The following is a 19936-nucleotide window of genomic DNA, read 5'->3' as shown; positions in this document are numbered from 1 at the left end:
TGCAGAGCCAGGAGTGACCCAAAAAGCAAAAAAAAAAAAAAAAAAAAAATTCAAAGAGACACACAAAAGAATCTCTGATCTGAGCGGCTCGCTGCAGGATGTCTCTGAACTTTAAGCCCGGCTGGCTTCACGGGGGGCCTCAGACGGGGGCAGCATTGTCCCTCCACCTGCCCCCTAAGAATCCCGACGGCCTTCAACTTCTAGAACCCAGTGAGAAGTGCAGGTACGCGGATTCAGTGACGGCAAACTCAGGCCTCGAGGGATAAGAGGATGGCCGGGTCCCTCTCATCCCCCACCACATGGGACCCTGGAGGTCACACCCACAATCTGCTTCTGGCTGCTACTGAGGCTCCTTCACGGCCGTGATCCAGAGAGAAAACAAAAGAACCTCCGAAACGAGCAGCTCGCTGCAGAGATTTCTCCAGACCCCAATTATCTACAGTTTTAGAATTCCAGGAGCACGACATCTTATGCTATTCATAACCAACAATACTAAAGAGAGTATGGGGGGAGATTGTCTGCCATAGAGGCAGGGGCAGGGTGGCGTGGGGGGTACTGGGGACATTGGTGGTGGAAGGTGTGCACTGGCGGAGGGATGGGTGTTTGGTCATTGTAGGACTGAAACTCAAGCAGGAAAGCTTTGTAACTGTAGCTCACAGTGATTCAATTATCACTGCATCACTGTCATTGTTGCTCATCGATTTGCTCGAGCGGGCACCAGTAACGTCTCCATCGTGAGACTTGTTACTGTTTTTGGCATATCGAATATGCCATGGGGGAGCTTGCCAGGCTCTGCCCGTGCAGGTGGGATACTCTCAGTAGCTTGCCGGGCTCTCTGAGAGGGGGCAGAGGAATCGAACCCGGGTCAGCCTCGTGCAAGGCAAACGCCCTACCCGCTGTGCTATCGCTCCAGCCATATATATATATATATATACACACACACATATATATATATACATATAATACATATACATATATCAAAGAAGGAGGAGCGGGGGAGGGGAGCGGGGGTCCCTGGGGCTCGGGGTGCAGTGCTCCCGGGGCCATAGTACCAGGTGTTCCCGTCTCCGTCCTGCTCCCCGAAAGCGCTGTAGGAGCCGTTGCTGTGTTTGTAGAGCAGCTGCTGCTGGTACCCTGCGACACAGGAAGTGCTTTTAGCTCTTAGGTCCGGGTGAGTTCCCAACACGCCCCGAGGTTTTCCAGGGATAACGGACCCCGTCGGGAGCTGCAGCTTCCCTGCACCCTTTTCTATGGGGGGGAGGGGCCAGGGGGCAGGAATAGGTCCTGCTGGGGGCATGGAACACAGGACCCCTCGCCTGCACTCCCGCCCCGTGAGCTGTCCTCCCCCTCCCCTGTATTCTGACATGCTGCCACAGGCCCTTGGAAGGCTGCTGAGAACCGAGGGTGAGGGAGCATGAGGAGAAAGGCGAACGGGCAGGGCCCAGGAAGCTGATCTCCAGAAAACCTGCGCCCTTCCGGGCTTTCCTCTGCTCTTCCCCCGAGATAGGCCCATTATGAAGACGTTTGCCCTGATAGACTGAGGCCACAGGATGCGTACGGGCTTAGCGAGGATAGATTAAGACAGGCAACTGACCAAAGAATGTTTGGTTCTTCTCATGATTCCTGGTTCTAAGCAATAAATATTGATTGTAGGATGCTGGGACTCGTAGTTCAATAGGTTGTGAGCCCCCAGACCCCACGCTTTCTGCTTCATTTTCTTCTGTTCTTTCTTTCTTCTTCCTTCCTTCCTTCCTTCCTTCCTTCCTTCCTTCCTTCCTTCTTCCTTCCTTCCTTCCTTCCTTCCTTCCTTCCTTTTTCTTTCCTCCCTTCCCTCTCTCTCTCCCACCTTTCTTTCTTTCTTTCTTTCTTCTTTCTTTCTTTCTTTCTTTCTTTCTTTCTTTCTTTCTTTCTTTCTTTCTTTCTTTCTTTCCTTCCTTCCTTCCTTCCTTCCTTCCTTCTTTCTTTCTTTCTTTCTTTCTTTCTTTCTTTCTTTCTTTCTTTTCTTTCTTTCTTTCTTTCTTTCTTCTTTCTTTCTTCCTCCCTCCCTCCCTCCCTCCCCTCCCCTTCCTTCCTTCCTTCCTTCCTTCCTTCCTTCCTTCCTTCCTTCCTTCCTTCCTTCCTTCCTTCCTTCCTTCTTCCTTCCTTCCTTCCTTTTTCTTTCTTTCCTCCCTTCCCTCTCTCTCTCCCACCTTTCTTTCTTTCTTTCTCTTTCTTTCTTTCTTTCTTTCTTTCTTTCTTTCTTTCTTTCTTTCTTTCTTTCTTTCTTTCTTTCTTTTCTTTCTTTTCTTTTCTTCCTCCCTCCCTCCCTCCCTCCCTCCCTCCCTTCCTTCCTTCCTTCCTTCCTTCCTTCCTTCCTTCCTTCCTTCCTTCCTTCCTTCCTTCCTTCCTTCCTTTTTCTTTCTTTCCTCCCTTCCCTCCCTCCCTCCCTCCCTCCCACCTTCCCTTCTTCCTCTTTCTTCTTTCTTTTCTTTCTTTCTTTCTTTCTTTCTTCTTTCTTTCTTTCTTTCTTTCTTTCTTCTTTCTTTCTTTCTTTCTTTCTTTCTTTCTCTTTCTTTTCTCTTTCCTTCTTTCTCTTTCTCTCTCCTTCTCCCTCTCCTCCCTTTCTCTTTCTTTCTTTCTTTCTTTCTTTCTTTCTTTCTTTCTTTCTTTCTTTCTTTCTTTCTTTCTTTCTTTCTTTCTTTCTTCCTTCCTTCCTTCCTTTCTTTCTTTCTTTCTTTCTTTCTTTCTTTCTTTCTTTCTTTCTTCTTTCTTTCTTTCTTTCTTTCTCTTCTTTCTTTTCACCCTTCCCTCTCTCCCCCTTCCTTCCTTCCTTCCTTCCTTCCTTCCTTCCTTCCTTCCTTCCTTCCTTCCTTCCTTCCTTCCTTCCTTCCCTTTCTTTTTGTCTCTGCACTCAGGAATTACTCCCAGCAGTGCTCACGGGACCATACGGGATGCTGGGCATAAACCCCAGGCCGGGTGTGTGCGCAGCAAGCATCGTACTTGCTGTCCTATTGCTCCAGTCCCTCTGTATCATTTCCCTTTTTTTTTGGGGGGGGGGGTGGCGGACAGGCCACCCTGGTGGTGCTCAGGGGGCCTTACTCCTGATTCTGTGCTCAGAGATCATTCCTGGGGGTCTCAGGAGACCATATAGGATGTTGGAGATTGAAGCCGACTTGTTTGTATGCAAGACAAACGCGCTACCCACTGTCCTATCTCTCCGGCCCCCATGAATATTGTTATTATTATTATTGTTGTTATTATTATTTTTTTGCTTTTTGGGTCACATCTGGCCATGCACAGGGGTCACTCCTGGCTCGGCACTCAGGAATTACCCCTGGCAGTGCTCAGGGGACCCTATGGGATGCTGGGAATTGAACCCGGTTGGTCGCGTGCAAGGCAAAACGCCCTACCCGCTGTGCTATTATTATTATTGTCACACGCAGCACAATTGGGAGGCTACTCTCAGCTCTGTGCCCGGGTGCTCTCCGGGCAGTGCTCAGGAGATCAGACCTCCATCACCCCCCGCCCGCAAAGCCTGCGCCTGCGCCAGGCCCACCCAACACCTTCCCGGGGTGGGGAGAAAGGTCCCAGCGACTCGCCTTTCTCCAGGAAGCCCACGGCGCGTGCGCCGACCTCCTCCGTCAGCAGCCCCGACGTCTGCAGGTACTGCAGCACGTAGATGATGGGCGCGAGGAACAGCACCATGTTCTGCTCCCCGCAGCCGCTGGGCAGCTGGACCAGGCTGTCGAGGTTCTGCAGGGCTGTGCCCATGATGTCACCTGCCGAGCAGCGGGGGGAGAGGAGCCCTGAGCAGCCGCTGTCGCCCGAGACACAGGCGCACGCGACAGGGCGCGTGGGCTATCGGCCGTGGCTGCTGGGGTTGGCTTGTCTGTTTCTGGGCCACATCCGGCGGTGCTCAGGTCTGACTCCTGGTTCTGTGCTCAGGGATCCCTCCTGGGGAGGCTTGGGGAACCACAACGGGGTGGCTGGGGACTGATCCTGGCTGGCTGCGGGTTAGGCAGGCGCCCTCGTTGCTTTTCTCTCTCTCCGCACCCGTACTGCTGTGTTTCTTTCTTTCTTTCTTTCTTTTAAAATATTTTTAAATGAATCACCGTGCGATACAGTTGCAGACTTACAAACTTTAGCGATTACGTTTCAGTCATACAATGATCAAGCACCCATCCCTCCACCAGTGCCCGTTCTCCACCACTAATGTTCCCAGTACCCCTCCTACCACCCCCACCCCTTTCCCAACCCCCCCCCCACTCCCCCCTGCCTCTGTGGCAGGCACATTCCCTCTTTCTCTCTCTCCTTTAGGGCGTTGTGGTTTGCAATACAGACACTGAGAGGCCATCCTGTTTGGTCCAGAGTCTACTTTCAGCACGCCTCTCCCATCCCGAGCGAGCCCTCCAACCATCCTTGACTTAGTGCTCCCCTTCTCCATCCCAGCTGCCTTCTCCCCCAGCATGTGAGGCCAGTTTCCAAGCCACGATGTGATCCTCCTGGCCTTTATCTCTACTGCAGAAACAGTTTATAGGGCGTCTCGACCCCCCATTTCCCAGACTCTCTTCTGGGGGCACATTCCCTCTGATTCTCTCTCTCTCCTTTTGGGTGTGTTGGTTTGCAAATACAGGTACTAAGTGGCCATCCTGTTTGGTCCAGAGTCTACTTTCAGCACACATCCCCCATCCCGAGCGAGGCCTCCAAGCATCACTCACTTAGTGGTCAGGCTGTTGTTTTTGAGCCACCCTGTGCTCCTCAGGGGCTACTCCCACCGGGGCTTGGGGTATATGCAGGGCCGGAGATCTGGGTCTGGGCCTCCTGCACACACAGCCTGTGTCCCAGCTCTCTTCCTGGCCCTCCTTTGTCTTGGTTTTTGTTTACTGTTGCTTTCTTGAATGTTCTGGGCCACACCAGGTGATGCTCAGGGCTGACTCCTGCCTCTGCACTCAGGAGTCACTCCTGGCGGGGCTCGGGGGATTAGACAGGATGCTGGGGCTCGAACCCAGATCTGCCACATGCAAGGCAAGCGCCTGCCCACTGTGCTACCTATCACTCTGACCGTTTCTCTATCTTTTTTAAAATAATTAATTAATTAATTAATTTTTCTCTACCTTCCTACAGTCATTTTTGGGCCCCTTCACCCCCTCAGTGCCATTTGTCTTAGAACATGGCTTTCTGATGGCCAGCTGTTTCTAAATTGCTGCCAACCCATTCAAGGAAGCTGATTTATGGATTGGCCTCCTGTCTCTGAGTGGGAGTGCGTTCTATTTTTTTTTTTTATTTAGGGAGTGCGCTCTAATCCCACTTGTGCTGTGAGTAATCCCTTATCTAAAATAAACTCTTCTTCCTTTTTTTTTTTTTGTAGCACTGTGGTCCTATTGTTCATCGATTTGTGCGAGCGGGCATCAGTAACATCTTCATTGTGAGACTTGTTGTTACTGTTTTTGGCATATTGAATACACCACGGGTAGCTTGCCAGGCTCTGACGTATGAGCGGGATACTCTCGGTAGCTTGCCGGGCTCTCCGAGAGGGATGGAGGAATCAAATAAAAGTAAAAAAAAAAAACAAAAACCAACAAAAAAACCTTTCTACACACACACCTTTTACCCACAGTACACACACACACGCACTCTTTCTTGTGAGGGGCTTATGCTATTTCTGGCTCTGTGCTCAAGAGCGACCCCTGGTGGTGCTGGGGGGAACTATGTGCAGACCTCGGGATCCACCACAAGTAAGGGCCGAACTCTCTCTCTGGGTCCCTGTTCTGCCTTGACTTCTACACATGGTCCCTTCTGACGGGTCCCTCTGTCCCTCCCATTCCCCCCCGACCCCCGACAGCCTCCACCCCGTGTCCCCCCTTCGAGCCCAGCCCCTCCCCGCAGTGGCTCACCCAAAACAGTAACGTAAGCCTTGGTGGAATCAGGTACAACGTCCTTCGGGGGATCCAGGGAAACGGACTCGGACACGACTTTTCCTGGGAAAGGCGGAGAAAGGATGAAGCCCAAGAGAGAGAAACGTTGCGGTTGCGGGTGTGTTGGGAGGGGGGGCGGGGGGGCCGCGCGGAGCGGTAGGACAGTAGGGAGGGCCTTGGTCTTGAAAATCCCTTATGGTCCCCGGAGCACCACCAGAAGCGGGACCGGAGTACAGAGCCAGGAGTGACCCCAAATGCAAAAAAATAAAATAAAATAAAAAGAGAAAGAAGTGTTGGTTGTTCTCCAGCTCAAAATATAGAGCAACCGCTCCGTAATCTGGGATTTATTTATTTATTTATTTATTTATTTATTTATGTATTTATTTCCTGCACTGTGGGTTTGCCACGTGGTGAAGAAAGCTTTTGGAGGTGACCAGGGGCGTTCGGGGGGATGGCTGGAGATGGGAGGAAGGTTCCAAAGGAAACCAGATTCTCACGGGCTGCGCTGAGACTCCCCTCCCCAGAGAGCCAGGCTGGCCGTGCGCCCGCCTCTAAGCTGCTTCTCAGAGGGTGGGTGCGGGGAGGGTGCCCCCCCACCACCAGCAGGCACCCTCGCATCCCAGCTACTCCTCCCTGGGCCTAAGAACGCGTCACGTCCAGCCCCTCTCCCGGGTCACCCACCTTTGGGGCACAGCAGGGAGCTGTGCGTCTTCTCCACAGGGACTCCTTCGGGCTGGCACGAAGGAAGACAGATGGGGGAGGCAATGAGGCGACACGGAAGACAGATGTCAGGGCACGGGGCTCAGAAAGAAGGAGGGTGGGGGCTGGGGCCGGAGCCATAGCACAGCGGGTCGGGGAGGGGGAATTTGGGGGGTGGTGCTTGCCTGGTGCGCGGCCCACCCGGGTTCAATCCCCGGCATCCCATAGGGTTCCCCTGAGCACCGCCAGGAGTGATTCCTGAGCGTAGATCCAGGAGTGAGCCCTAAGCATCGCCCCAGAAAAGAGATGAGTGGCGGCTGGAGAGAAGGCTTGGTGGGCAGCGTGCAGGATCCACAGGCAAGAGGCCCGGGTTTGACTCCTGGCACCGCAGGGATCCCCGAGGACAGAGCTGGGCGTGGCCCCAGAGCATACGGGGTGTGATACCAAAGCCCCCCATATAAAGCCAAATAGAGAATGGACATTTGGGGAGAGAGGAGAGACCTCTGATGGCCCCCATCAAGGCGTCGCTGAGTGCTGGAGAAAACACACTTTCTGGGACCAGAGCGATAGTCCAGCAGGAAGGGCATTTGCTTTGCACGTGGCCGACCCGGGTTCAATTCCCAGCATCCCATAGGGTCCCCCGAGCACCGCCAGGAGTCATTCCTGAGTGCAGAGCCAGGAGGAACCCCTGAGCATCACCGGGTGTGACCCAAAAAGGAAAAAAAAGAAAAGAGGAAGAAAAGAAAAGAAAACAGACTCTCTAGGAGCAGAGAGGTAGGGCAGGGTGGGGCCCGCCTTAGTTGGATCCCCAGTGTCTGGTGTCGTTCTCAGCAGAGCAAGGGAGTCAGCATGTGGCATGCCGGGGACCGAACCCAGGACGGCCGCATACAAAGCAAGTGCCTTGCATCCTGTCCTGTCAATCCAGACCCCTAAAACGTTTCTCTTTTTTTTTGTTTGTTTTTTTTTGGGGGGGGGTCACACCTGATAGTGCACAGGGCTGACTCCTGACTCTGTGCTCAGAGATCACCCCTGGTGGGGCTCAGGGATACTGGGGTTTGAACCCAGATACACTGCATGCAAGGCAAATGCCCTACCTGCTGTATTATTGCTCAGCCACCCCCCCATAACATTCTTTTTTCTTTTTGAGTCACACCCAGCGATGCACAGGGGTTACTCCTGGCTCTGCACTCAGGAATCACTCCTGGTGGTGCTTGGGGGACCATATGGGATGCTGGGAATCGAACCCGGGTTGGCCGCGTGCAAGGCAAATGCCCTACCCGCTGTGCTATCGCTCCAGCCCTCCCCCAATAACATTTTAAAAATAAGTCCCCTTGGCTGGAGCGATAGCACAGCGGGTAGGGCATTTGCCTTGCACGCGGCCGACCCGGGTTCAAATCCCAGCATCCCATATGGTCCCCTGAGCACCGCCAGGAGTAATTCCTGATGAAGAGCCAGGAGGAACCCCTGAGCATCGCCGGGTGTGACCCAAAAAGCAAAAAATAAATAAATAAAATAAATAAAAAATAAAAATAAAAATAAGTCCCTTTAGGGCCAAAAAGGTGGCTCAATGGGTTGAGTGTCTGCTTTGATGGCAGGAGGCCAGGGTTTGATCTGGGCACTGCATGGACCCCTGAGCTCTGCCAGGAGTGACCCCCTTTAGGCACAGAGCAGGGGGCAGTCCCCAGTACTGCCAGGTGAAGCCTAAATCTCTCTCCTCCCTGCAATAAATTAAATAAATAAATAAATGGGACCTGTAAGAGGGAGGATAGACAATAAATAGGGATGTAAAAAAATCAGTTAAGAACTATGTTGGCAGGGGGGCACAGAGATACAGCAGGTAGGGTGTTTGCCTGGCATGTTTAGGTTTCAGCATGAGCCAGGTTTAATCTCCAGCACCCTTCCTTGGTCTCCTGGGCCCAGCAGGAGGGATCCCTAAGAGCGGAACCAGGAATAAGCCCTGGGCACTGCGGGGTGTGCCCCACCATCACCTCGAGAGATAAGAATGATGGTAGGAAGTGGGGCTGGAGAGACAGTACAGAGGGGTGGGCACTTGCCTCGAGTGCAGCTGACCTCAGTTCCATCCCTGAGCACAGAGCCAGGAGCAGACCTCGAGCACCCACTGGGCGTGACCCAAACAGCCTCAGAAAGAAAGAAAGAAAGAAAGAAAGAAAGAAAGAAAGAAAGAAAGAAAGAAAGAAAGAAAGAAAGAAAGAAAGAGAAAGAAAGAAGGGAAGAGAAAGAAAGAAAGAAAGAGAGAAAGAAAGAAAGAAAGAAAGAAAGAAAGAAAGAAAGGAGGGAAGAGAAAGAAAGAAAGAAAGAAAGAGAGAAAGAAAGGAAGAGAGAGAAAGAAAGAAGGAAAGAGAAAGAAAGAAATAAAGTAAGAAAGAGAGAAAGAAAGAAAGAGAGAAAGAGAGAAAGAAAGGAAGAAAGAGAGAGAAAGAAAGAAAAAAGAGAGAGAGAAAGGAAGGAAGGAAGGAAGGAAGGAAGGAAGGAAGGAAGGAAGGAAGGAAGGAAGGAAGGAAGGAAGGAAGGAAGGAAGGAAGGGGCTGGAGTGATAGCACAGCGGGGAGGGCATTTGCCTTGTAAGCGGCCGACCCAGGTTCAATTCCCAGCATCCCATAGCGTCCCCCAAGCACCTCCAGGAGTGATTCCTGAGTGCAGAGCCAGGAGCAACCCCTGTGCATCGCCAGGTGTAACCCAAAAAGAAAAATAATAAATAAAAAATAAAGTTTCTTTAAAAAAAGAAAAGAAGACAAACACCACCCATGGCTGTGCCAGAGCCAGGGACTCCCCCCACCCCCGCCGTGGTAGGGTTTGTGCAGAGAGCAAGGGGAGGGGTCTGCTTAGCCGGCCCCCTGCAACCCCCCCGGCCTCCCCCCGGCACAGCCCAGCCCTGCAGTGCTCTCACCTTGACCAGAACGGGCTTGATGAGGGTGTCACTCCGGCCCTTCTCGGGGACAAAGGCCTTCTGGCCCCCGCAGGGCTCCTCACTGTCCAGAATCCGAGTGGCCACAGTGAAGTTGATGCGGCCTGGCAGGAAAGGAGGGAAGGACAGCTTCCGCTCAGGCCCCAAGGAGGCCGGGGGCTCTGGCCCTCCCCTGCAGACACTTGAGGACACTGTCCCCACCTGCGGGGCCTGGCCTGCCCCTCCCGTCCTGGCCCTGGGTCCCTTTGCCCAAGGACTTTTCACCCCCAGCACAGAAAACCCTGATTCAGTAGATTGGGGGTGTGTGTGTGTGTGTGTGTGTGTGTGTGTGTGTGTGTGTGTGTGTGTGTGTGTGTGTGTGTGTATGGGGGGGGTAGGGCCCATATTCTACATTTTTTTCTTTTTTCCCCCTGAGCCAGCAGTGCTCAGGGTTTACTCCTGGCTCTGTGCCCAGGCATAGATCCCTCCCGGCAGTGCCAGGGGGACCATCATTGGGTGCTGGAGGTGGCACTGGGTTGGTCGCACGCAATGCAAGCGCCTTGCCCTGGTGCCCTCTCTCGACCCTCGCTTATTTCTGGTCGGCACAGACTAGTTTGGCCAAAACCAGCCAGAGAGACCAGCCAGTGTACGCGGCCGACCCGGGTTCGATTCCCAGCATCCCATAGGGTCCCCCTGAGCACCGCCAGGAGTGATTCCTGAGTGCAGAGCCAGGAGAAACCCCTGAGCATCGCCGGGTGTGACCCAAAAAGAAAAAAAAAATCTACCAGAAGAGGGGAGAGACTCTCGGCTCAGGCCAGCACCTCTTACCCAGCTGCACGGCCGTGATGTCCCAGTGAAGGGTTTGCGCCTCGTCCGCACACAGGCAGCGGGAGGCGGGAGGGGCCGCTGGTGCATCCACTCGGTAGGCGTCTGACGCCGCCAGCTCGGTCTGGACCTGGACATGGTGATGGGGGGAGAGTTTGGGGGCGGGCAGACAGCCCTCGCTGCAGGGTGACCCCTGGCACCACGCGGTCCCTGCACGCAGGCACTGACCGATGGGTGCAGTTTCGGAGACCCCCAGTGCTCACAGGGTGCCCTGGACACCCCCAACCCCCAGCACCCCATGCGCGGGGCCCTTGCATTGAACAGTTACTGGGACCCCACCTGAGCACTGCTTGGGAGTCCCCACCCGAAAAAACAAGTATCTGGATGAGTAAAGCAGTGCCCAGAGGCTTGGAAAAATGAAGTTGGGGGCCTTGCACACGGCCGACCCGGGTTCGATTCCCAGCATCCCATAGGGTCCCCTGAGCACCGCCAGGGGTGATTCCTGAGTGCAGAGCCAGGAGGAACCCCTGTGCATTGCCAGGTGTGACCCAAAAATCCAAAAAAAAAGAAAAAAAAGAAAAATGAGGTTGGGGGCTGGGGGCTGTCCCAGTGACATCCTTCCTGGCACTCCCAAGCAACGCCCCCCAACCTGGGCACAAACTTCCGGGCCCCGGTGGCGATCCTAACCCACCCCCCGCCCCCCAATGCTCACCCTGATACACTCCTTCAGGTAGTTGAAGACGGTGGCAGACAGACGAAAGGCCTCCCCGCGGACCACGGAGTAGGGCAGGGTCAGGTCCACGAAGAAGGGCTGGAAGGCCGTCAGCCCCACGGGCGGGGAGAGGCCGAAGCCGCGGGCCCGGGAGGTGCAGAAGGTCACGGCCTTCCACTCGGTGATGGAATCGGGGACCACCAGGGGCACCACCTCCTCCCCCGAGCTCCTGCCGCAAAGAGACCCAGAAGCTGGAGTGAGAACCGGAGAGGCTGCGAGGCCTAGGGGTGGGGGTAGGGGTGGGTGGGAGGGGGCTGGTGCGGAGAGACGGGGGTGGGGTTCAGGGACCCCTCTGCTGAGATGCACCCCAGGCCCCAAGAGGTGCTTTTATTTTGCTATTTTTTTTGGGGGGTCACACCCAGCGATGCTCAGGGGTTACTCCTGGCTCATGCACTCATGGTGGTGCTCGGGGGACCCTATGGGATGCTGGGAATCGAACCCGGGGCGGCCACATACAGGGCAAACACCCTCCCCGCTGTGCTGTCGCTCCAGCCCCTCTGGGTTTGTTTTTAATGACTGACTGGCAGTGGCAAGGAAAGCCAGATGCCCGTTTGACTCTTTTTATTTCTCATTTTTAGGTCACACCCAACAGCGATCAGCCCTTACTCCTGACAGGGACCAAATGGGGCGCCAGGGATCGAACCCAGGTCGGCTTCATGCAAGGCCAATGCCCTCCCCACTGTCCTATTGCTCCAGCCCAACTCGATTCTTTTTTCCTCTTTGAAGGGAGGTTGAGGCCACACCAGTGGTGGCTCAGGGGTTACTCCCAGCTCGGTGCTCAGGGGGCGGCTCCCAGCATTGCCCGGGGGACTATGCAGTGCCGGCTCGGACTGGGGACTCCTTCCAGCACAGCCTGCCCTGGGTTCAGCCCTTGGAGCCTCCAGCCTGGTCCTCCCACCCCCCCCCCCCCCCACACCCTGACTCTCCTGGACTCTCCTGGTTTCAGAGCCTGCAGCAGATTCCGGTCCTGAGTTCTCTGGTCTGGCTCCGCTCAGGGTGACAGGCTGACTCACCCAATGGGGAGCAGATCCCAGAGCCACGTCTCGGGGAAGTACTGGCGGATGGGCGACCCTTCCGGAAGTGATGAGGTCGGCGTGAAACCCGCTGGCGCACTGAAACCATCTTCTAGACGGGCTGAGAACACAGGGGCTTTGGGAAACAGCTCACAGTACCCCAGACCAGGAGGAAAGACCCCTGAGGCCCTGAGCACTGAGCAGTGAGCCTGTGTGCATGCATGTATGTGTGTGTGCACGTGTGTGCATTTACACACGTGTGCCTGTATGCATGTGCATCTGTGTGCATGCATGTGTGTGCGTGTGTGCGTGCCTATACTCATTTACGCATGTGTGCATGTGTGCATGTGTGTGCTTGTGTGCGGGTGTGCGAGTATATGTGCATTTTTGCATGTGTGCGTGCGTGTATGTGTTTGGGCATGTGTGTGTGCATTTGCATGTGCAAACTTATGCGTGTGTGTGTGTGTGTGTGTGTGTGTGTGTGTGTGTGTGTGTGTGTGAGATGAAAGGAGGCAAGGGGAGTTGGGTCCAGAAATGAACAGCGACAGATTTCAGGCTTCCAGAGTCCTCCCCAGGGGCCAAAGAGGAAGTTGAGTGGGTTGAGCTTGGCATGCAGGGGGTCCCAGTTTGTTTTGTTTTGTTTTTGCTTTTTGGGTCACACCCGGTGATGCTCAGGGGTTACTCCTGGCTCATGCACTCAGAAATTACTCCTGGTGGTGCTTGGGGGACCATACGGAATACTGGGAATCAACCCGGGTTGGCTGCGTGCAAGGCAAACGCCCTACCCGCTGTGCTATCGCTCCAGCTCCAGGAGGTCCCAGTTTGATCCCGAGCACCACATGGTCCACCTGAGCACAGAGCTGGGAGTAGCCATTGAGCACCACCAGATGTGGCTCAAAAAAGAACAGATGTTCCCCAGAAAGAGGGGGGGTGGGGGGAACTGCCTGCCTCTAGGGCCCCAGCCCTGAGCAGTTCGAGGCTGGCAGTGCCTCGCCTGAACAGGAAGCCAAGAGGCAGCTCTGGGAGTCACGGTTCCCGAAAGCTCGGTGGATACACAGAACTCACCTGCTCCTCCAGCCATGGAAGCGCCATACTTTGGATGCCTCTGGGTGCAGTCCACAGGCTTCTTGATCTTGGCATTGGTCAGCACTTTCAGGCCTGTATTCTGAGAGGTACCAAAACAAGCAGAGAATGAAGGACTTGGGGGGCCCCTTCCCCTTATGTCGAGGGCCCCACCCTGCCTAGATATTCCACCCGACCCAAAGGGCAGGATCCATACATTCTCCTCTGCTTCTCTGTGGGACTTGTGCCCCTCTTCCTGCCCCCTCCCCCAAAACTCAGCCCCCTGAGAAAAATGAGTTTCCTTCCCCGCCCCGAGCAGAGTCCAGGCAGCCTAAGACCTCCAGAACCCAGCCACAGCCATGCCCAAGGCCACTCTCCACATGTTCAGACAAGCCTCACACATGAAGGAACGAGCAGAGGAACCCAGGTGTGCGGGACCCGGGGTTGAGATCTCCAAGCCTGCTCAGACTGGGACTGGGCCTCCTTCACCCAGATCCTCCTTTTTCCAGTAGCTTGGCAGTCACACCCACAAACTGCCCCTGTCGCTGTCTAATCTCATCAATGGCCAAGATCCAGAGACTATAAACCCAAGCTTCCAGAAGTGCGTGGCTGCATTCAAGGCAGTGTGACCCCCTCTTTTTTTTTTTTTGCTTTTTGGGTCACACCTGGTGATGCACAGGGGTTACTCCTGGCTCTGCACTCAGGAATTACCCCTGGCGGTGCTCAGGGGACCATATGGGGTGCTGGGAATCGAACCCGGGTCAGCCACATGCAAGGCAAATGCCCTACCCACCTGTGCTATTGCTCCAGCCCCAGTTGTGACCCCTTATTGTCTAGTTCTCCCTCTTGGAGAACCCGGCAAGCTACCAAGAGTATCCTGCCCACACGGCAGAGCCTGGCAAGCTCCCTGTGGCGTATTCGATATGCCAAAACCAGTAACAATGATGGGTCTCATTCCCCTGATCCTGAAAGAGCCTCCAATGCAGCACTGTTGGGAAGGACGAGTAAATAGAGGCTGCAAAATCTCAGGGCTAGGACGAATGGAGACGTTACTGGTGCCCACTTGAGCAAATCGATGAACAATGGGATGACAGCGATACAGTGCTTTTTGGGTCAATCCAGCAATGCACAGGGGTTACTCCTGGCTCTGCACTCAGGAATCACTCCTGGCGGTGCTCGGGGGACCCTATGGGATACTGGGAATCGAACCTGGGTCAGCCACATGCAAGGCAAATGCCCTCCCCACTGTGCTTTCGCTCCAGCCCTGTGATCAGAGCTCTTGACCTGGAGTTCCTTTCAAAGATTCCATTTCTATAAACAGCCACATGAGCGCTTTCTGGACAGACCTTCCTGCCCCGCCCCCACCCGGCACCAACACCATGTGGGTAAAAAAACACCAACCTGGAAGAGACGGAAGACGTCGGTGCCCTCCGAGTACCACGGCCTCCAGATGATGGAACGCTTGCTCGAACGCTCTTCAGGCACAGGGTCGAGGAGAGGCGGGTCCCAGGGTCCCGCTGCGGGACACTCGTCATATTCGGACACCTGATACGGGTAGTAACCGTACCAGAAGGGGAACAGCCCGTAGACCTGCGATGCAGGGGGAGGGAAAGCCGTGCTCAGCACAGTTACACCCTCTGAGAAACATCCCTCAGATTCTGTGGCCGTGCTCCCAGCTCCTCCTCGCCCCCCCTGCTCCTCCCGGCCCGCATCCAGGCCATCAGAAACTTGTTGCCACACGCTTATGTGCTTTTTTGTTATTGTCACTTCTGCTTTTTGGGCCACACCTACTGATGCTGTGAGGTGACTCCTGGATCCGCACTCAGGAATCACTCCTGGCAGTGCTCGGGGGACCCTATGGGATGCCGGGGATCGAACCCGGGTTGGTCTTGTGCAAGGCAAACGCCCTCCCCACTGTGCTATCGCTCCAGCCCAACTTCTGCTTTTGGTTGCTCTGTTTTGGGGCCACACCCGGGAGTGCTCAGGGATCACTCCTGGCTGGGCTCAGGGGACCATGTGAGATGCTGGGGATCAAACCTGGTCGAATAAGAGCAAGGCAAGTGCCCGCCCCCTGTCCTGTGGCTCTGGTCCCATCCACTTAACTTCTACTCAATCTTTCATTGGACTCTGGCCTCTACATCTCCCATCTCGACTTCTCAGCCTCTAACCAGGCCCTCATCCCAGGAGCTCCACATGGGATTTGTTTTCCCCTTTCCTTCTTTCCTTCTTTTCTTCCTTCCTTCCTTCCTTCCTTCCTTCCTTCCTTCCTTCCTTCCTTCCTTCCTTCCTTTCTTTCTTTCTTTCTTTCTTTCTTTCTTTCTTTCTTTCTTTCTTTCTTTCTTTCTTTCTTTTCTTTTTTCTTTTTGGGTCACACCCAGAGATGCTCAGGGGTTACTCCTGGCTCTGCACTCAGGAATTACTCCTAGTGGTGCTTGGGGGACCATATGGGATGCTGGGAATCGAACTCGAGTTTGGCCGCGTGCAAGACAAACGCCTTACCCGCTGTGCTATCGCTCCAGCCCTCTCTCTTTCCTTCCTTCCTTCCTTCCTTCCTTCCTTCCTTCCTTCCTTCCTTCCTTCCTTCCTTCCTTCCTTCCTTCTTTCTTTCTATCTATCTTTCTTTCTTTCTTTCCTTCTTTTCTTTCTTTCCTTCTTTCTTTCCTTCTCTCTTTCATTCTTTCTTTTCTTTCTTTATTTCTTCCTTTCTTGCCTTCTTTCTTTTATGCCTTCTTCCTTTCTTGCCTGCTTTTTCTTTCTTTCTTTCTTTCTTTCTTTCTTTCTTTCTTTCTTTCTTTCTTTCTTTCTTTCTTTCTTTCTTTCTTTCTTTCTTTCTTTCTTTCTCTCTTCCTCCCTCCCTCCCTTCCTTCCTTCCTTTTCTTTTTTCCTTCCCTCTTTTTTCTTTTTTGGTTATCTGGGCCAAACCTGGCAATACTCAGGGGTTACTCCTGACTCTGCACTCAGGAATTACTCTTGGCAGTGCTCAGGGGACCCTAGGAGATGCCAGAGATCGAACCTGGGTCAACTTGTGTGCAGGGCAAAAGCCCTCGCTGCTGGACTCTCACTCCAGCTCCCCACACTGGCTGTTGTGAGGGGCTTCATGTCCCTGAGACTCTCCCGCCCCACCCGAGCAGCCATCTCTGCACGGAACGCAGGCAGCCGGGCGGCCCAGGCTTCCCCGGGAGCCGAACTCACGGAGCTGTTGGTCAGCTCTCTCTCTGGCCTGAGCAGCAGGACGCTCTCATCCACGGCCCGGACGGCACACAGGGACCGGGGCGCCGCCTGCAGCCGGAGCTCCACCCCGGCCCCGGGGAGCTGCTGCGAGGGCGAGAAGCTCATGGACACCTGGGGAGGGAAAACAGGAAAAAGGGAAGGTGAGGTCAGCGTAGAGAGAAGAAGCCAAAAAAATTATTTTTTAAATTTAAAAACAAAAGAGAATTTTTTTTTCTTTTTGGGGTCACACCTGGCGATGCTCAGGGGTTCCTCCTGACTTTGCACTCAGGAATTACTCCTGGTGGTGCTCGGGGAACCCTACGGGATGCTGGGATTCAAACCTGGGTCGGCCGCATGCAAGGCAAACGCCCTCCCCGCTGTGCTATCGCTCCAGCCCCTCACCTGATTCTCAAAGCACATCTCCACGGAGAACTGCACCCTGTCCGCAATCACGCCTCCCCCCGGGAAGATGGCGTAGACCAGCAGGGAAGGATCGGGGGCGGTTCTGGACGTGAAGGTCAGCATGAGAGAAAAGGAGCCTTTGGGTCCTGGAAGAGAAAGGAGGGGAACACTCTCTTGGGGCACACGCCCAGCCCAGGGTCACTGCAGCCCCCGAGATGGTCCCGGTCTGCTTGCCGGACCTCCTGCTTTCTCTGTTCTTCTGTGGTTGTTCTCAAGGTCCTCCCCTTCCTGCTGTTTTGATTCTGTTTGGGTTTGTTCTCTTTCTTTTCTTTTTTTGCTTTTTGGGTCACACCCGGCGATGCTCAGGGGTTACTCCTGGCTCTGCACTCAGGAATTACTCCTGGCAGTGCTCAGGGGACCATAGGGGCTGCTGGGAATCGAACCTGGGTCAGCCACGTGCAAGGCAAAGGCCCTTCCCGCTGTGTTATCGCTCCAGCACCTGCTCTCCTTCTTTGAGTTTTTGAGTCATAGCTGGGCTGTGCTCGGGGCTGACTCCTGGCTCTATGCTTGGGCATCACTCCTGGCAGGGCTTGGGGGACCAGGATCGAACCCAGGTCCGCTACGTGCAAAGCATGCTCTCTGCTAATTTCCTGTCTCTGCTTATTTCCTGTCATTCAGGCTGTGTCATTCAGGCTGTTCCTTAGAAGTTTTACTTTTTCCGCTTGTTTTGTTTTGTTTGCTTTTTGGATCACACCTGGTGATGATCAGGGGTTACTCCTGGCTGTGTGCTCAGGAACTACTCACGGTGGTGCTCGGGGATCATATGAGATGCAGGGATTGAACTCGGGTCAGGCGTGTGCAAGGCAAATGCCCTCCCCGCTGTGCTATTGCTCCAGCTCCTCAGAGGTTTAAAGTCTCCTTCCGAGAGACAAGACGCATGCACACTTACCTTGCTTCCTGTAGCTCAGCTGTTTCTGTCCCTCCAGCTCCAAGCTCCCTCTCCCCATTAACTGTGGAAGAGGGGGAGGGGGACAGGATGGTCAGCAACATAGAAATCCCAGGCCTGGACTCTCGGTGCATCCCTGCACACAGAGACCCCTGGAGGGACCAGGACCTGGCCCACCCCTCACAAAGCATCCTTGAGCCTGTCAAACATCTTTTTCTTATTTTTTTGGGGGGGGGGTTTGGGTCACACCCGGTGATGCACAGGGGTTCCTCCTGGCTCTGCACTCAGGAATTACTCCTGGCGGTGTTCAGGGGACCATATGGGATGCTGGGAATCGAACCCGGGTTGGCCGCGAGCAAGGCAAACGCCTTCCCCGCTGTGCTGTCGCTCCAGCCCCTAAAATCTCTCTCTTTCCTCTCTCCCTTCCCTGTTTTTGGGGGCACATCCAAGCAGTGCTGGGGGTCCCAGGCAGGGCTGGGGACTGAACCCGGGCCTCTAACGGATGCAGCAGGTACCTCACCCCTGTGAGCCATCTCCTCACCCCTATTCCATTTTTCCCGGGTGATGTCCAGCATATTCGCAGTGACCACTGAGGCTCATTCTGTGCCCTGCTGGACAGCGGAGGGTCTCCCCGCCCCTCTGGCTCCCGACTCCCACTCCCCTCCCGGTTCTCAGCCCCCAGCCTCACGTACGTAGTAGGAGAAGATGACTTCCTGGTCCGGGCTGGCATCGCTGGGATGGATGTCATAATCCACGTGCACCTGCTGGGGCTGGCCGCACTTCAGGAGGCCCTGGGGCCGGCCGATGGCGAGGAAGCTGCGGGTGGTGTTGTAGAAAGGTTGCAGGTACAGGTAGGCGTTCTGGTAGTACCGGGGCACCACCTCGGGGTCATAAACACTGTCTTCCAAACTGAACCTGCCCTGAGAGAGACAGGGACACGCCCTCGTTAGCCCCTCGACTCAGCAGGAATTTTGGTTTGTTTTGTTTTGCTTTTTGGATCATACCCAGCGATGCACAGGGATTCTCTGCACTCAGGAATTACTCCGGGTGGTGCTCGGGGGGACCCTTTGGGATGCTAGGAATTGAACCGGGGTTGGTTGCATGCAAGGCAAATGCCCTAGCCACCTTTCTATCACTTTGGTCCCAATACATACATTTCTTCTGCCTGATACAGACATTGATTTCTTTCTTTCTTTTTTTTTTTTTTTTTGCCTTTTGGGTCACACCTGGCAATGCACAGGGGTTACTCCTGGCTCTGCACTCAGGAATTACTCCTGGCAGTGCTCAGAGGACCATATGGGATGCTGGGATTCGAACCTGGGTCAGTCGCATGCAAGGCAAATGCCCTACCCCGTTGTGCTATCACTCCAGCCCCCAGACATTGATTTCTATGTAAAGCTGCTGGGTTTCTGCACCCCCCCAGACCTCCATCTGTGAAGGCTGTACTGTCCCCAGATCCCGCTCCCTGACAAGCCTGACTCAGCCCTGGTTGCTCCCCAGAACATCTTGTTTTGCCAAAACAAACAAACAAACAAACAAACAAATAACTAGGGGCTGGTGCGATAATTACAGCGTTAGGGCAATTTGCCTTGCACATGGTCAACCTGGGTTCGAGCCCCAAGATCCCATATGGTCCCCCAGCACTTCCAGGAATGATTCCTGAGTGCAGAGCCAGGAGTGACCCCTGAGCATCACTGGATGTGCCACCCCCGCCCGCCCCCTGCTCAAAAAAAAAGAATAACTGAAAGTAAATTAAATGTAAAACAAGCCATGGGGCCAGGGGGCTGCGGCTGGGGATCTGTTTTCGGGTGAGAGCACCTGCACTGTGGACTCGAGGCTGCAAGTTCGATCCCGGCCACATCCCCACGCACCCCCTTTTGCCATCTTGGGCAAACCCAAGCCAAGTGTGAGCAAGAAGGGTGAAGCGAGTACTTCTAGACCTCAGCACCACCGCAAAGCCGGCTCTAAGGCAAAGGGTCTGAGGAGCAGGACCTGAGGGGGAGGAGTGGGATTTGCAAACACGTCGGGGGTGGGAGGGAGCCAAGAACCCCGTTGTCTTGGTCCCTCCCTGGACAGCCGGTCTGCCCCGTGCTTACCTCCAGGGAAATGCCTGTGGCGTTCCAAGGAGCCGTGTCCAGCTCGAAGGAGGCCAGACCGTCGTCATCGGTGGTAAGAATCTCCTCGGTGGTTTTGTTGGCGCCCCGGGGT

The 19936-nt window shown here is 54.5% G+C and overlaps 1 protein-coding gene across 1 annotated transcript in view; it reads right to left on the bottom strand.

Annotated features, from left to right (window-relative positions):
- Positions 1-19936, bottom strand: part of A2ML1 (alpha-2-macroglobulin like 1) — a 52359-nt gene that overhangs the window by 14722 nt on the left and 17701 nt on the right. The window contains 16 exon segments of the mRNA XM_055142766.1: positions 1053-1134; positions 3579-3758; positions 5874-5957; positions 6576-6627; positions 9502-9623; positions 10327-10453; positions 11036-11264; positions 12109-12199; positions 13165-13273; positions 14572-14760; positions 16363-16512; positions 16783-16928; positions 17732-17792; positions 18421-18648; positions 19825-19932; positions 19934-19936. The exon segment at positions 19934-19936 is cut by the window's right edge and continues 57 nt beyond it. Coding sequence (XP_054998741.1) covers positions 1053-1134; positions 3579-3758; positions 5874-5957; positions 6576-6627; positions 9502-9623; positions 10327-10453; positions 11036-11264; positions 12109-12199; positions 13165-13273; positions 14572-14760; positions 16363-16512; positions 16783-16928; positions 17732-17792; positions 18421-18648; positions 19825-19932; positions 19934-19936 — 1961 coding nt within the window.

The sequence above is a fragment of the Sorex araneus genome, chromosome 6 (genome assembly GCF_027595985.1).
Source record: "Sorex araneus isolate mSorAra2 chromosome 6, mSorAra2.pri, whole genome shotgun sequence".
Taxonomy (NCBI): Eukaryota; Metazoa; Chordata; class Mammalia; order Eulipotyphla; family Soricidae; genus Sorex; species Sorex araneus.
The sequence above is the reverse complement of the archived record's forward strand: the minus strand, read 5'-3'. Positions and strand labels throughout refer to the sequence as shown.